The 15,846-nt window shown below is 45.4% G+C and overlaps 1 protein-coding gene across 1 annotated transcript in view; it reads right to left on the minus strand.

Annotated features, from left to right (window-relative positions):
* Positions 1 to 15,846, minus strand: part of LOC142196686 (isoaspartyl peptidase/L-asparaginase-like) — a 47,861-nt gene that overhangs the window by 12,862 nt on the left and 19,153 nt on the right. The window contains exon 3 of the mRNA XM_075266668.1: positions 8,020 to 8,183. Within this exon, the coding sequence (XP_075122769.1) occupies positions 8,020 to 8,183 (164 nt within the window). The remainder of the gene's footprint in view (positions 1 to 8,019; positions 8,184 to 15,846) is intronic.

The raw sequence follows: 15,846 nt of genomic DNA on the forward strand, positions 1-15,846 counted from the left end.
CGGAAGAAGAGGGCAGGTGTTCCTGGGAGATTTGGATGCCAGTTTCGGGAACCACAAAGTCGCCAGAAGTGGTGAGTCCTCACAGGCATGTAAAAAGGCTGCCAGCATCTGGGAGAGCAGTGGGACAGCTAGGTCAGACCACCACAGCAGGCGGATGGCAGTATGGTATTGTCTCACATCTGGCAGACCGACGCCTCCTTGTCTCTTCCCTCTAGTCAGTTGTAACCAGGAAATACGAGGAGGTTTCCCTCTCCAAATGAAGCGTGAAATAAGGCTTCTCAGGGACCTGAAGAAGGCGTCCGGTATGGCTATCGGCAACATGGCAAATCTGTACAAGATCTTGGGGAACAAGTAAACCTTGATCAAGTTTTTCCTCCCGAACCAGGATAGTGGCAAAGACTCATATTCCTGTAGTGATCGTTTTAACTCCTCTAGTAAAGGGGAAAAGTTCGCTGCATATAGATTGTCAATGGAGGAGGTGAGGCGAATACCCAGGTATTTCAGAGGTGCGGAGGACCAGACAAAAGGTGTAGCTGATTGTAGCGACCGGACAAGGTGTGGAGGTAGGGTCACATTCAGTACCTCCGATTTGTGGAAATTAGCTTTGTAGCCAGAGAGTATGCCATAGCGGTTAAGAAGATCCACAAGCGCGGGGAGGCCGACAGTGGGGTTAATAATTGCGAATAGGACATCGTCTGCATAAGCCGTTGCCTGGAGCGAGTGTGAGCCAGTTTCCATCCCACAGATCTTACTATCTTGTCTAACCGCTTGCAGAAGGGGTTCCAGAGCTAATACAAACAATGTGGGTGAAAGCGGGCAGCCCTGTCTCGTTCCATTGGAGATATTGAAGCTGTCAGAGAGAATTCCGTTTATTTTTAGTCTGGCCGTGGGTTGAGCATACAAGGTGAGGATTGCGGCGATGAAGGCCTCAGGAACTCCCGATCACTTAAGGACCGCCACCATAAAGTCCCACGCCACCCTGTCAAACGCCTTTTTGGCGTCAACACCCAGCAAGACCAGCGGGATTTTGCGTTTGTGAGCCAGGTGAATTAGCGGGAGTAGTTTGGCGGTATTGTGGCAACCCTCTCTCCCCAAGACAAAACCAGACTGCTCCTCCCGAACTATTGATGGAACGAAAGGTTGTAGACGCTTGGCCAGTATTTTCGCCCAGACCTTTATGTCCAGATTCAATAAGGAGATGGGTCTGTAGCTTCCACAGTGAAGTAGGTCTTTCCCCTCTTTCGGGATTAGAACAATGTGTGCCTCCTGTGACTGTTTGGGAAGGGGGGTGCCCTTCAAGAGAGCGTTGCAGAATAGAGAGAGCTGGGGGGCCAATACCGTCTTCAACTTTTTATAATATTGTAAGGGCAAGCCATCAGGCCCCGGGCTCTTCCCAGTTGGGAAACTGTTCAGGGTGGCAACCGCCTCCTCCAAAGAAACAGGTGACAGAAGAGATTGTGCCAATTCCACAGTGAGGCTAGGTAAGTCCAAACTGTCCAGAAATAGCTGTATGTCGGCAGCTCTGTCATGACCAGGGGGCTGCTGCTGTCCAGTGGGGAGGTTGTACAGCGCAGAATAAAAAGCAACAAATGCATCGGCAATTTCGTCAGTGGAATTACAAGCCCTACCAGCAGAGTCCTTGATCGAAGAGCAAACTCGTCATTAACTTCCCTCCTTTGTCACCATGAGCGTATAAGAGTTTCTTGTAATGCAGATAGCGCTTGGCTGCCCTGTAGTTGAGTATGTCCAGTAGTTTCCCCCTCAACTGGGTCAGTTCCGCTAGTGCAGATAGAAGATGCGTTCGTTTGTGAGCGCACTCAATGTCCGAGATACGAGACAATACGCTATCTATCTCCTTCTGCCACTGTTGTTTAACTTTTGCTGCCAGGGAGATGAGAAGGCCTCGACATACGCCTTGTGGGTCTCCCAAACTGTGGTGAAGCTAATAGAGGGAGAAGAGTTAAGTTCAAAAAAGTCCGTCAAGTGTTTAGAGAGAAATTGGATATGGTCTGCAGAATCCAGCAATGATTCATTTAATCTCCAAGACCAGTCCGGCTTGGGGAGATGTTGTAGCAAGAGGTCAATGTAGATTGGAGCATGGTCGGAGATTGTGATGAGGCCGATGGAAGAAGAAGTAACACATGGCAACATGTCCTTGGAGATAAACAAATAATCCAGTCTATGGTAGGAGCCTTTAGAGGGCGAGAAGAAAGTGTAGTCCCTTTCCGCTGGATGTTGGAGTCTCCAAACGTCAATCAAATTCAAATCCTGCAGCGCCAGGGAGACCTTTCGCAAAGCCTTCTGAGAAAAAGCAGGTCTGGTAGAGGAGGAATCAAGAGCACAGTTAAAGGAAACATTCAAGTCCCCTCCAAGAATAATAGTACCCTCAGCAAAAAGATGCAATGTTTGGAGTGCGGCCAAGACCCAAGCAATTTGTCCATGGTTTGGTGCGTAGAAATTAGCAAAGGTAAAGGTTTTCGACGCTATAGTGCCTTTCAGAAGTAGGATCCTGCCGTTTGAGTCTTTAAATTGTTGTTTACATTCAAAGGGAGTGTCTTTGTGGAACAGTGTTGTGACACCCTTCGAAGCCGAGGAAGGATGAGTGCTATGATACCATTGTGAGAATGAAGACTTAGGGAGGGCAGGGATACGGGTGCCTTTGAAATGCGTTTCTTGCAGGAATACGTTTGTTTTTTGTTTACCCAGCAATAACAGTGCATGGTGCCTCTTTTGTGGGGAGTTAAATCCCCTGACATTAAAAGATGAACAGGTCAATTTGGCCATTGGGAGGGGGGAGGAGGGAAGGGAATCCCAAGAGAGGAACGGAAGGGAGGAGTAGACAGAGGACAAGGGATGAGACGGACAAAGACCAAAATTAAAGAGGAACTTTCAGGTCCTTGGGCATATCGGCTTTCCCGTTATGTGCCCCCTGGTGCTGTTATCATAGTTCTTCAGTGTCAAAAGGGCATCTCTGACAGTCTGTCAGGAATGCCCCTCCTCACAGTACTGTCCGTAGCTCTGTACTATGAGGGGGCGCTTCATACCGCCCAGCCATGACGCTGAGCAGTGAGGAACACCCCCCCCCCCCAGTACTAGACTATGGGCGAGTACTGTCAGAAGGGGGAGGGGGCATTCCTCACTGCTCAGTGTCAAAAGATACAATGAAAATGCAGTCTGAGAGACAGGAGGGGAACCAAGAAAGAGCATTGTCCTTTAGGCCAATAGAGGGTAGCATGCTGAGATGTTGGTGGCCTGTGGAGTTTTTTGCTGCTGGTAGATCCATAAGAATAAGAAGAGAATAGCTGTGATTAGATTTACTGTAACTCTAAGATCACTGGAGACTTTTTAAAGCAGTGTCAGTGGAGTGCAGAATTTGGAAACCAGATCATAAAGGATCTAGAAGACAGTTAGCAGATAGATATCGGATTAGGGAAGAAGAGAGCAAGCATAATGTCTCTATAACAGAGAATAAGGTCTCTATTTCATAATGAGCCAGAGAATAACATTTTTTATGAGAGTGCTACTTTAACATGCAGAAAGTTCCACTATCACTTTTTCACTGTGTTTGCATTATCTCGATCCTTGCTGAATATTTCCTTTTTATGTTTAATTTTCTATTGATCTATATTTGTTTGTAATTTATTTTATCTTCAATATCACTTGTGTGCCTATTAATACACTGGTCAAACAAATAAAGGGAACACTGAAATAACACATCCTAGATCTGAATGAATGAAATATTCTCATTGAATACTTTGTTCTGTACAAAGTTGAATGTGATGACAACAAAATCACACAAAAATCATCAATTGAAATCAAATTTATTAACCAATGGAGGCCTGGACTTGGAGTCACCCCAAAATTAAAGTAGCAAAACACACTACAGGTTGATCCAACTTTGATGCAATGTCCTTAAAACATGTCAAAATGAGGCTCAGTAGTGTGTGTGGCCTCCACGTGCCTGTATGACCTCCCTATAATGCCTGGGCACAACCCCCATCTGTGGATGTTGGGCCCTCATACCATCCTCATGGAGTCAGTTTCTAACCGTCTGTGCAGACACATGCACATTTGTGGCCTGCTGGAAGTCATTTTGCAGGGCTCTGGCAGTGCTCCTCCTGATCCTCCTTGCACAAAGGCAGAGATAGTGGTCCTGCTGCTGGGTTGTTGCCCTCCTACGGCCCCCTCCACGTCTTCTGGTGTACTGACCTGTCTCCTGGTAGCGTCTCCAGCCTCTGGACACAACACTGACAGACACAGCAAACCTTCTTGCCACAGCTCACATTGATGTGCCATCCTGGATGAGCTGCACTACATGAGCCACTTGTGTGGGCTGTAAAGTCTGCCTTATGCTACCACAAGTGTGAAAGCACAACCAATATTCAAAAGTGACCAAAACATCAGCCAGAAAGCATTGGTACTGAGATGTGGTCTGTGGTTCCCACCTGCAGAACCACTCCTTTATTGAGTGTCTTGATAATTGCCAATAATTTCCATCTGTTGCCTATTCCATTTACACAACAGCATTTGAAATTGATTGTCAATCAGTGTTGCTTGGAGTTACATTGTGTTGCTTAAGTGGTCCATTTATTTTTTTGAGCAGTGTATGAGTCTTATTACTTTCAATGTTTCAATGTCTGAAAATCGTACTCGCACTAGCAGTACCATTTAACTTGATTGTGATCTATAGACCATAGTGAACAAAGCAGTCATGGGGATCAGAGCATTATGATAATCCAACCAACTTTGTAATTGAAATATTTTAGAAGAAAGTTTCCTACTTTGTCAGAAAAGGCCATCAAATTTTGCAGTAAAATAATCTCCAATGTGCCAACAGTAATTGAGTTCTAAATGTTCTGTGATCAGAGGAAGACATTTCTTATAGGGGAAACATTACTCACACAAGTGTCATCAGTAATGAAGTTTAGACATAAGATGAATGGTACCAAATTAGCACATTGCCACGTAGGAGAAATACCAGGCTATTTTTATTGTTACCCAGTAGGAAATCACCTTATTTTATGCTATCATAGAGGAGCTATTCACATGTTTTCTGGCTAGCTCCTATCACGGTAAATTCAAGGTGACAATGAAAGCATACTTCTGTAAAACTCTTTTGGCAGGCTTCCCAGTGCACCTGCTGGTCTACTTTAATCCCATTCCATATGTCTGCAATATGAATGGCATTGCTATGTTCTACTAGAAGGTAAAATGAACCCAACATGATGTGTTGTTTTTCTCTCTACATATTTGAGTAAAATACATTAAACTTAAACTTTTTGTAAATTCATATTCAACCATTTCATATATTTTAAATATACACGTGGATGTTAAACAAACTGCTTTGCATCGTCAGTCAGAAGTACTAGTAAGTAAAACCCAAGATTATCCAGGACCAAGATATTCATAGTGTAGCCTTAGAATAGACCATTGTAATGAGTTAAGAGTTATGTGTCTAGTTATGTTTTTTTACATTTCATACATTCTTTTTAAATCACCGGTGCCATAGAAAAAAGTTAAATTTTTCGTCCTTATAGCTACTACCATTACGCCTAATTTTATACTTGAGCACTTGCAATCAAATACATACAAATTGTTATCAGTTAAAACCAGACTATATTACGGAAAAAAAAGAAAATTGAATAATGCACTTGAATATAAATAAATATGGCACATATTGTAGGCAGGCAAAGGTTGTGGAGGAAAGATACCTCCCATTAAGATGGCCCCTCTCCACTTGGTAATGGACTGGAATCCATATCCGGGTTTTAGGTGTATTTATAGACCCGGCTCAAAGCTCTAATCTGGGGTTTGGTGAGAGCCAAAGTTGGAGCCTTAACGCTGACCAGATAGGAAGGTGTGTCTTGCTGTCCTTCCTGCTTCTGATGGTGGAATCTGAGCTACAAGCACTCTGACTGTGTGGAGGCTTAAAGTGGAGACAAGCTGTTAACCTGGTCAGCCTGTGGGACTGTTTTTTTGTCACAAAGACTGCTTTATGTTGGTGGACTCTTCTGCCACTTGGCTGAATTAAGCGGTGTTGTCTTGAGTTACCTTATGATGCTGAAAGCCATTTGTGTTTGGACAGTGTGAAATCCTCCCAATTAAGCACCAGTGTGAACTTGCAGAAAGTCCTCCGCATGTCTTACTTGCTTGGTAACCAACCTCCCCAAAGTCCCGAAATTACATTATTTATAAAAATGATATCTCTATTTCACTCTAAGGCTGAGGCCCTATGTTGCGGAAACACAACTTTTTTTGTTAATTAGCTGTATTTTTTTTTTTTTAACCAAAGCCAGGAGTGGGTTGAGCAGAAAGTAGAAGTATAAGAGCTTCTCATATATTCTCCTTTTTTTTTGTAGCGACTGTTGGCTTGAGCTTAAAATAAACAAACAAACAAAAAACCCACAACAAAATGTGCAACAACAAAAAAAAAGCTGTATTCACAACATAGGGCCTTAGGCTTAAAGGAACAAAGCTCAATATTAAGACCTGTTGTCAATAAAGGTGTAATACAAGTAAAGGTATGTACAGTGTTAAATTTTAGATTAAGTGTCAAATATGTGTAAAAAAAAAAAAAAAGTAATCTGCTTCTTTCAGATGATATAAAGACCAAATACAAGTCTTGATAAACCTCAAAAGAGAACAGTAGTCACTGAACAGGTTTAAATAACTTTGCAAGTTGAAACAGAGAAAGATAATATTCATCTTAATCCATGCTTTTGCCTTTGTTTCTGCTCAAGGCAATCATGTTGTTTGACCCAGCCATAAAGCTTCTAAATCTGATTATACAAAGTAACTGCGGGAAAGGGACATTGAGATGTTCCTCCAAGTAATATCAGCATCTTCTGTATAACAAGTATGCTGAGTGACCTAATGTTTCACCGTGCCTTTTTTTAGTTATACAAATGAAAGTGGGCTCTACACTCAGCAGTATAAGCCAATTTAGTGCAAAAAGAAATAGCCGTAATATTCACTAAAGAAATGTCAGTATATTATTGAATGACATTGCAGAGAGATGTTTGGAAGCTAATGTGTTGTGAGTGATAAAAGAGAGCAACAAATCGCAAGAAGGTATTGTATACGGCAAAGTACATAGAATGGGCCATTGCTGAAAATGATACCCTGTATTGTGATGTGATGTCATTCTCCTAGTCTTCTACAAACATCTTCATTTTTATGGGCCATTTATAGACTCTGTACACCAGAATGGCATCTCATTTTATGCCCACATCCAAAACGGAGGTGTTTTTTTTTTTTTTTTGTACAACAAAATTGGAAGGAACAAGCAATTACCGTGGAAGAGGATTTGTTGTATAAAAATATTCTCCATTGTATTAAACACAGGCTTTATGACATACTTTCCTGACCTATTTTATGATAAACTCATTGGGGCAGCTTTAATACAATGTGGCAAACAAGGCACAGAGGTGTTGTGGTGCACATTTGGTGCAAAAAAAAAAAAATGGCCCTTTTGTATACCACAAAATTATGATAATTTCAACCATTGCTATCAATGTTAAAAAAAATATTAAATGAATTGCTCTGATATATCATTTAGATGTGTCATAAAAACTCCTTGATACCAGAGACCCTTATTCATGTTCAATACTCATAGGGTATATTCACATGGCAGAATCTGCAGCTGATTTTGGAGCTGCTTCCGCCCTCTATTCATTTGCAGATTCTACCTTCCATTGTTTTCAATAGGAGGCAGAAACCAAAGCAAGAAGCTTAAAAAATAAGAGTCTGCTCAATCTTGCTGCAGTCTGTGGCTCAAGACTCTGGGCCCAATCAGTGGCAGAAAGACATGATGGAATGCAGGGAGTCACAGAAAGTAAAATGAAGAGGAAACCAAGGCAGATGTACACCTCGAATTCTTCTTCATTTTCCACCATGTGAACATAACATATCTTAAGCAGCGTAAAACTACAGGAAATCTTGCAAATACAATTAGAAATGACAAAAGCTTATATTAAATTCTTTACTTTTTACAACATGAATGCTTTATTTTCCACTTACTTTTCGGTATTAAAAAGACTTGTAACACTTTGCTTATATTTCTGGTATTTTTCCCATTCCTGAACAGCATTTTCAGTTACCAATTCCTTTGTCGGGATTCTTTTTATATTCATCTTTTCTGCAAATTTATTAGCTCCATTTCCCGTTAGCATAGAATGTGGAGTCTAAAAAACACACGATTGAAACAAATGAAATACTGTCAAAAATGATTCCCTATTAATCATTATTGAAACCAAAACATTAGGTAAAGAGATACATTTTATATTCCATTTGTATATTAAAGAGGAGGTTTCATGTCCTCAGGCACATGCGGTTTTATATAGCACTAGAAAGCCAACAGTGTGCTGAATTCAGTGCACTGTCAGCTTTCCCGTTATGTGCCCCAATGGTAGAGATATCTGTACAGTTACCAATATCTCTTCACTGTCAGAAGGGCGTTCCTGACAGTCTAGCCGGCTGTGAGGAACACCCCTCCTGACGGTACTATCAATATACTGTCTAGCACTATACTGTCAGAGGGGGCATTCTTTACCACCGTTGACAATGAGCTGTGAGTAACGCCCCCGGTCAATAGACTAGTACTGGGGGGCGTTCTTCATAGCTCAGCATCATGGCTGAATTCAGCGCACTGTCGGCTTTCTAGCGGTGTATAAAACTGTGTGCCCGAACTCATGAAAGGTCCTCTTTAAAAGGTTTTTATGGAACTTTTTACTTGACAATCCATCCAGGACCCTTGTGGGTCAGTTTTTTGAAGTGGCAGCAGTGCTGCTTTTCTTCACAGGACATGTTATATAATGTTCACTGATCGCATGACCTGTCAACAGCTTGTTCCAGTGCAAGTGGATGGGCTGAGCTTAAATACCAAGCACAGATACTTCACATATGTACAGCGCTGTGCTTGGTAAATAGTGCCGCAATGCTCTTTGAACATCTTATTGGTGAGGGTCTGACCCCACTCATCTACAATTGAGCACCTATCCTAAAGTTGATTATGAATTGTTTTCCTATCTGAAAGTAGAATGATTTAGTGCCATCTTTAAAAGAAATTTTGCAGGGTGGGCCATGAAAAACAGCCCTGTTTCACTCTTGTACTTTGTTTAGGATAATGGTTATTCACCAAATCTGTCTCCGCTATTCATACCATCTATTCAGAGCATTCATTTCCTCGGCATAGTTTAAGAAATGAAGCCTATGCTATCCTTTACTGCCAGTTTAGGAATACCCTTTGCAGAGGACACTCATGTTATGCGTATGTCTGTACAATGTGCTGTATTCCATTTTACTAGAATTATGATAGTGAAAATCTATGTATGTACAGGCCTTTTCAAAAGAACTGCTTTGGTAGTGAATTTATGGACTTTCCTTCTCCAGAAAGAATCTGTATGCCTGGTTTGGTGAGTAAGTAGCATAACACAGGGCTAGTGGTTGATGGCAAAAAAATATCAGCTGTGCAAGAGTTAAAGTAGGGGTTCTTAAACAAAAGATTGTATTGCAGTTGACTGCTGGAAATGAGAGACTAGCTAATGCCCGGTTCACATATGCTGATGTGTTCCGTCCGTAAGAGTCCGCATGAGGAACCCTACGGACGGAACACAAGCGCAACTGCAAGCAGTGTGCAGTTCAACTGCATGGGCCCCATAGACTATAATGGGGTCCATGTGCCACTAACCTGGGAGGCGGGGGAAGCGAGGCAAGAAGAGGAGTGAGAACAGTGGGGACCGGGCCAGCGGCAGCGCTTCTGTGCAGGTAAGTGGAAAGCAGGGGGGGCTTAAATAGCCAGCTTTTAATCACTACACAGCGTGGAGTCTAACAATTAAAGCGTTAAAATTTTAGACTCCATGCTGTGTAGTGAATAGGATCCGATCTTCGATTTTTAAAAAAAATTCCATTTACTTGCATTGGGATCGGAATTGAGATCGGGATCGGGTTTGAATGGAAAATGATCGGAAATCGGATTTTGAAATTGATCCTGAATAGAGATGAGCGAACACTAAAATGTTCGAGGTTCGAAATTCGAATCGAACAGCCGCTCACTGTTCGTGTGTTCGAACGGGTTTCGAACCCCATTATAGTCTATGGGGAACATATACTCGTTAAGGGGGAAACCCAAATCCGTGTCTGGAGGGTCACCAAGTCCACTATGACACCACAGGAAATGATGCCAACACCTCTGGAATGACACTGGGACAGCAGGGGAAGCATGTCTGGGGGCATCTAACACACCAAAGACCCTCTATTACCCCAACATCACAGCCTAACAACTACACACTTTACACACTCAATACCACCTCTCTGACAGTAGGAAAACACCTTGAAACATGTGTATTTGGCACTTGCAGTGAGGAGAGCTTGTCACCAGCAGTGAATTTGGCCCTTGTAGTAAGTTGAGGTTGGCACCAACATTTGTTTTGAAAATCAGGGTGGATTGAGCCTCTAACCAGCAGAGTTTGGGCAAATTCATGGTGGAGGGAGCCTCTAAAAACCCCAGTTTGGACCAATTCATGGTGGAGGGAGCCTCTAAAAAACCCAGTTTGGACCAATTCATGGTGGAGGGAGCCTCTAAACAGCCCAGTTTGGACCAATTCATGGTGGAGGGAGCCTCTAAACAGCCCAGTTTGGGCAAATTCATGGTGGAGGGAGCCTCTAACCAGCCCAGTTTGGGCAAATTCATGGTGGAGGGAGCCTCTAAAAACCCCCGTTTGGACCAATTCATGGTGGAGGGAGCCTCTAAACAGCCCAGTTTGGGCAAATTCATGGTGGAGGGAGCCTCTAACCAGCCCAGTTTGGACCAATTCATGGTGGAGGGAGCCTCTAAAAACCCCAGTTTGGACCAATTCATGGTGGAGGGAGCCTCTAAAAACCCCAGTTTGGACCAATTCATGGTGGAGGGAGCCTCTAAAAACCCCAGTTTGGACCAATTCATGCTGGAGGGAGCCTCTAAACAGCCCAGTTTGGGCAAATTCATGGTGGAGGGAGCCTCTAAAAACCCCAGTTTGGACCAATTCATGGTGGAGGGAGCCTCTAAAAACCCCAATTTGGACCAATTCATGGTGGAGGGAGCCTCTAAACAGCCCAGTTTGGGCAAATTCATGGTGGAGGGAGCCTCTAAAAACCCCAGTTTGGACCAATTCATGGTGGAGGGAGCCTCTAAAACCCCCAGTTTGGACCAATTCATGGTGGAGGGAGCCTCTAAAAAACCCAGTTTGGACCAATTCATGGTGGAGGGAGCCTCTAAACAGCCCAGTTTGGGCAAATTCATGGTGGAGGGAGCCTCTAAAAACCCCAGTTTGGACCAATTCATGGTGGAGGGAGCCTCTAAACAGCCCAGTTTGGGCAAATTCATGGTGGAGGGAGCCTCTAACCAGCCCAGTTTGGACCAATTCATGGTGGAGGGAGCCTCTAAAAACCCCAGTTTGGACCAATTCATGGTGGAGGAGCCTCTAAAAACCCCAGTTTGGACCAATTCATGGTGGAGGGAGCCTCTAAAAACCCCAGTTTGGACCAATTCATGCTGGAGGGAGCTTCTAAACAGCCCAGTTTGGGCAAATTCATGGTGGAGGGAGCCTCTAAAAACCCCAGTTTGGACCAATTCATGGTGGAGGGAGCCTCTAAAAACCCCAATTTGGACCAATTCATGGTGGAGGGAGCCTCTAAACAGCCCAGTTTGGGCAAATTCATGGTGGAGGGAGCCTCTAAAAACCCCAGTTTGGACCAATTCATGGTGGAGGGAGCCTCTAAAACCCCCAGTTTGGACCAATTCATGGTGGAGGGAGCCTCTAAAAACCCCAGTTTGGACCAATTCATGGTGGAGGGAGCCTCTAAAAAACCCAGTTTGGACCAATTCATGGTGGAGGGAGCCTCTAAACAGCCCAGTTTGGACCAATTCATGGTGGAGGGAGCCTCTAAAAACCCCAATTTGGACCAATTCATGCTGGAGGGAGCTTCTAAACAGCCCAGTTTGGACCAATTCATGGTGGAGGGAGCCTCTAAAAACCCCAGTTTGGACCAATTCATGGTGGAGGGAGCCTCTAAAAAACCCAGTTTGGACCAATTCATGGTGGAGGGAGCCTCTAAACAGCCCAGTTTGGGCAAATTCATGGTGGAGGGAGCCTCTAAAAACCCCAGTTTGGACCAATTCATGGTGGAGGGAGCCTCTAAAACCCCCAGTTTGGACCAATTCATGGTGGAGGGAGCCTCTAAAAACCCCAGTTTGGACCAATTCATGGTGGAGGGAGCCTCTAAAAAACCCAGTTTGGACCAATTCATGGTGGAGGGAGCCTCTAAACAGCCCAGTTTGGACCAATTCATGGTGGAGGGAGCCTCTAAAAACCCCAATTTGGACCAATTCATGGTGGAGGGAGCCTCTAACCAGCCCAGTTTGGACCAATTCATGGTGGAGGGAGCCTCTAACCAGCCCAGTTTGGGCAAATTCATGGTGGAGGGAGCCTCTAAAAACCCCAATTTGGACCAATTCATGGTGGAGGGAGCCTCTAAACAGCCCAGTTTGGGCAAATTCATGGTGGAGGGAGCCTCTAAAAACCCCAGTTTGGACCAATTCATGGTGGAGGGAGCCTCTAAAAAACCCAGTTTGGACCAATTCATGGTGGAGGGAGCCTCTAACCAGCCCAGTTTGGACCAAATCATGGTGGAGGGAGCCTCTAAAAACCCCAGTTTGGACCAATTCATGGTGGAGGGAGCCTCTAAACAGCCCAGTTTGGACCAATTCATGGTGGAGGGAGCCTCTAAAAACCCCAATTTGGACCAATTCATGGTGGAGGGAGCCTCTAACCAGCCCAGTTTGGACCAATTCATGGTGGAGGGAGCCTCTAATCAGCCCAGTTTGGGCAAATTCATGGTGGAGGGAGCCTCTAAAAACCCCAATTTGGACCAATTCATGGTGGAGGGAGCCTCTAAACAGCCCAGTTTGGGCAAATTCATGGTGGAGGGAGCCTCTAAAAACCCCAGTTTGGACCAATTCATGGTGGAGGGAGCCTCTAAAAACCCCAGTTTGGACCAATTCATGGTGGAGGGAGCCTCTAAAAAACCCAGTTTGGACCAATTCATGGTGGAGGGAGCCTCTAAACAGCCCAGTTTGGGCAAATTCATGGTGGAGGGAGCCTCTAAAAACCCCAGTTTGGACCAATTCATGGTGGAGGGAGCCTCTAAAAACCCCAGTTTGGACCAATTCATGGTGGAGGGAGCCTCTAAAAACCCCAGTTTGGACCAATTCATGGTGGAGGGAGCCTCTAAAAAACCCAGTTTGGACCAATTCATGGTGGAGGGAGCCTCTAACCAGCCCAGTTTGGACCAATTCATGGTGGAGGGAGCCTCTAAACAGCCCAGTTTGGGCAAATTCATGGTGGAGGGAGCCTCTAACCAGCCCAGTTTGGACCAATTCATGGTGGAGGGAGCCTCTAAAAACCCCAGTTTGGACCAATTCATGGTGGAGGGAGCCTCTAAAAACCCCAGTTTGGACCAATTCATGGTGGAGGGAGCCTCTAAAAACCCCAGTTTGGACGAATTCATGCTGGAGGGAGCCTCTAAACAGCCCAGTTTGGGCAAATTCATGGTGGAGGGAGCCTCTAAAAACCCCAGTTTGGACCAATTCATGGTGGAGGGAGCCTCTAAAAACCCCAATTTGGACCAATTCATGGTGGAGGGAGCCTCTAAACAGCCCAGTTTGGGCAAATTCATGGTGGAGGGAGCCTCTAAAAACCCCAGTTTGGACCAATTCATGGTGGAGGGAGCCTCTAAAAACCCCAGTTTGGACCAATTCATGGTGGAGGGAGCCTCTAAAAAACCCAGTTTGGACCAATTCATGGTGGAGGGAGCCTCTAAACAGCCCAGTTTGGGCAAATTCATGGTGGAGGGAGCCTCTAAAAACCCCAGTTTGGACCAATTCATGGTGGAGGGAGCCTCTAAAAACCCCAGTTTGGACCAATTCATGGTGGAGGGAGCCTCTAAAAACCCCAGTTTGGACCAATTCATGGTGGAGGGAGCCTCTAAAAAACCCAGTTTGGACCAATTCATGGTGGAGGGAGCCTCTAACCAGCCCAGTTTGGACCAATTCATGGTGGAGGGAGCCTCTAAAAACCCCAGTTTGGACCAATTCATGGTGGAGGGAGCCTCTAAACAGCCCAGTTTGGACCAATTCATGGTGGAGGGAGCCTCTAAAAACCCCAATTTGGACCAATTCATGGTGGAGGGAGCCTCTAACCAGCCCAGTTTGGACCAATTCATGGTGGAGGGAGCCTCTAACCAGCCCAGTTTGGGCAAATTCATGGTGGAGGGAGCCTCTAAAAACCCCAATTTGGACCAATTCATGGTGGAGGGAGCCTCTAAACAGCCCAGTTTTGGCAAATTCATGGTGGAGGAAGCCTCTAAAAACCCCAGTTTGGACCAATTCATGGTGGAGGGAGCCTCTAACCAGCCCAGTTTGGGCAAATTCATGGTGGAGGGAGCCTCTAACCAGCAGAGTTGTGGGAAAGCAGGGTGGAGGGAGCCTCTAACCAGCAGAGTTGGTGGAAATCAGGGTGGAGGGAGCCTCTAACCAGCAGAGTTGGGGGAAATCATGTTGGAGGGAGCCTAGTATTAGCAGAATTGTGCAACGCTTATGGTGGATGAGTATGAGGATGCGGAGGAATTGGAGAGGTTGAGTACAGACATGGAGTTTCATGTTGGGGTGCTTTACACAGGTGGGCACAAAAATGAAGGCTCTATCCAGTGGTGGTTCATTTTTATCAAAGTGAGCCGGTCGGCACTCTCAGCTGACAGACGGGTGCGCTTGTCAGTGATGATGCCACCGGCTGCACTGAACACCCTCTCAGATAGGACGCTGGCGGCAGGACAGGACAGCACCTCCAAGGCATATAGGGCAAGTTCAAGCCACAGGTCCAACTTCGACACCCAATACGTGTAGGGTGCAGAGGGGTCGGAGAGGACAGGGCTGTGGTCGGAAAGGTATTCCCGCAACATGCGCCTATACTTCTTACGCCTGGTGACACTAGGACCCTTTGTGGCGGCACTTTGGCGAGGGGGTGCCATCAAGGTGTCCCAGACCTTAGACAGTGTGCCCCTCGTTTGTGTGGACCGGTGAGAACTTGGTCGCCTACTGGAGGAACTGTCCTCCCTGCCGCCAACGTCACATGCTGGAAACATCTCCATCATATTCTGCACCAATTGCCTGTGGCAAGCATTGATGCGATTGGCCCTCCCCTCTACCGGAATAAAAGACGAGATGTTGTTTTTATACCGGGGGTCAAGGATAGCAAAGATCCAGTACTGATTGTCCTCCATGATTTTGACAATACGCTTGTCGGTTGTAAAGCACCCCAACATGAACTCAGCCATGTCTGCCACAGTGTTAGTTGGCATGACTCCTCTGGCCCCACCGGAAAGTTCAATCTCCATTTCCTCCTCATCCTCCATGTCTACCCATCCGCGCTGCAACAATGGGACGATTCGAAGTTGCCCGGAAGCCTCCTGTATCACCATCACATCATCGGACAACTCTTCTTCCTCCTCCTCCTCCTCCTCCATTAAACGCGATGAAGCGGACAGATGTGTGGACCTACTCTCCAGCTGTGACGGATCGGATGCTATCCCTGACTCCTCTGTGTGATCTGAGTTATCCCTGATGTCAATCAGGGATTCTCTCAGAACACACAAGAGCGGGATTGTAAGGCTCACCATCGCATCCTCAGAGCTCACCCTCCTTGTGGACTCCTCAAACACCCGTAGGATGTCACAAAGGTCTCTCATCCATGGCCACTCATGGATGAGAAACTGAGGCAGCTGACTTTGTGGCACCCTAGGGTTTTGTAGCTG

Source organism: Leptodactylus fuscus, chromosome 3 (genome assembly GCF_031893055.1).
Source record: "Leptodactylus fuscus isolate aLepFus1 chromosome 3, aLepFus1.hap2, whole genome shotgun sequence".
Lineage (NCBI taxonomy): Eukaryota > Metazoa > Chordata > Amphibia > Anura > Leptodactylidae > Leptodactylus > Leptodactylus fuscus.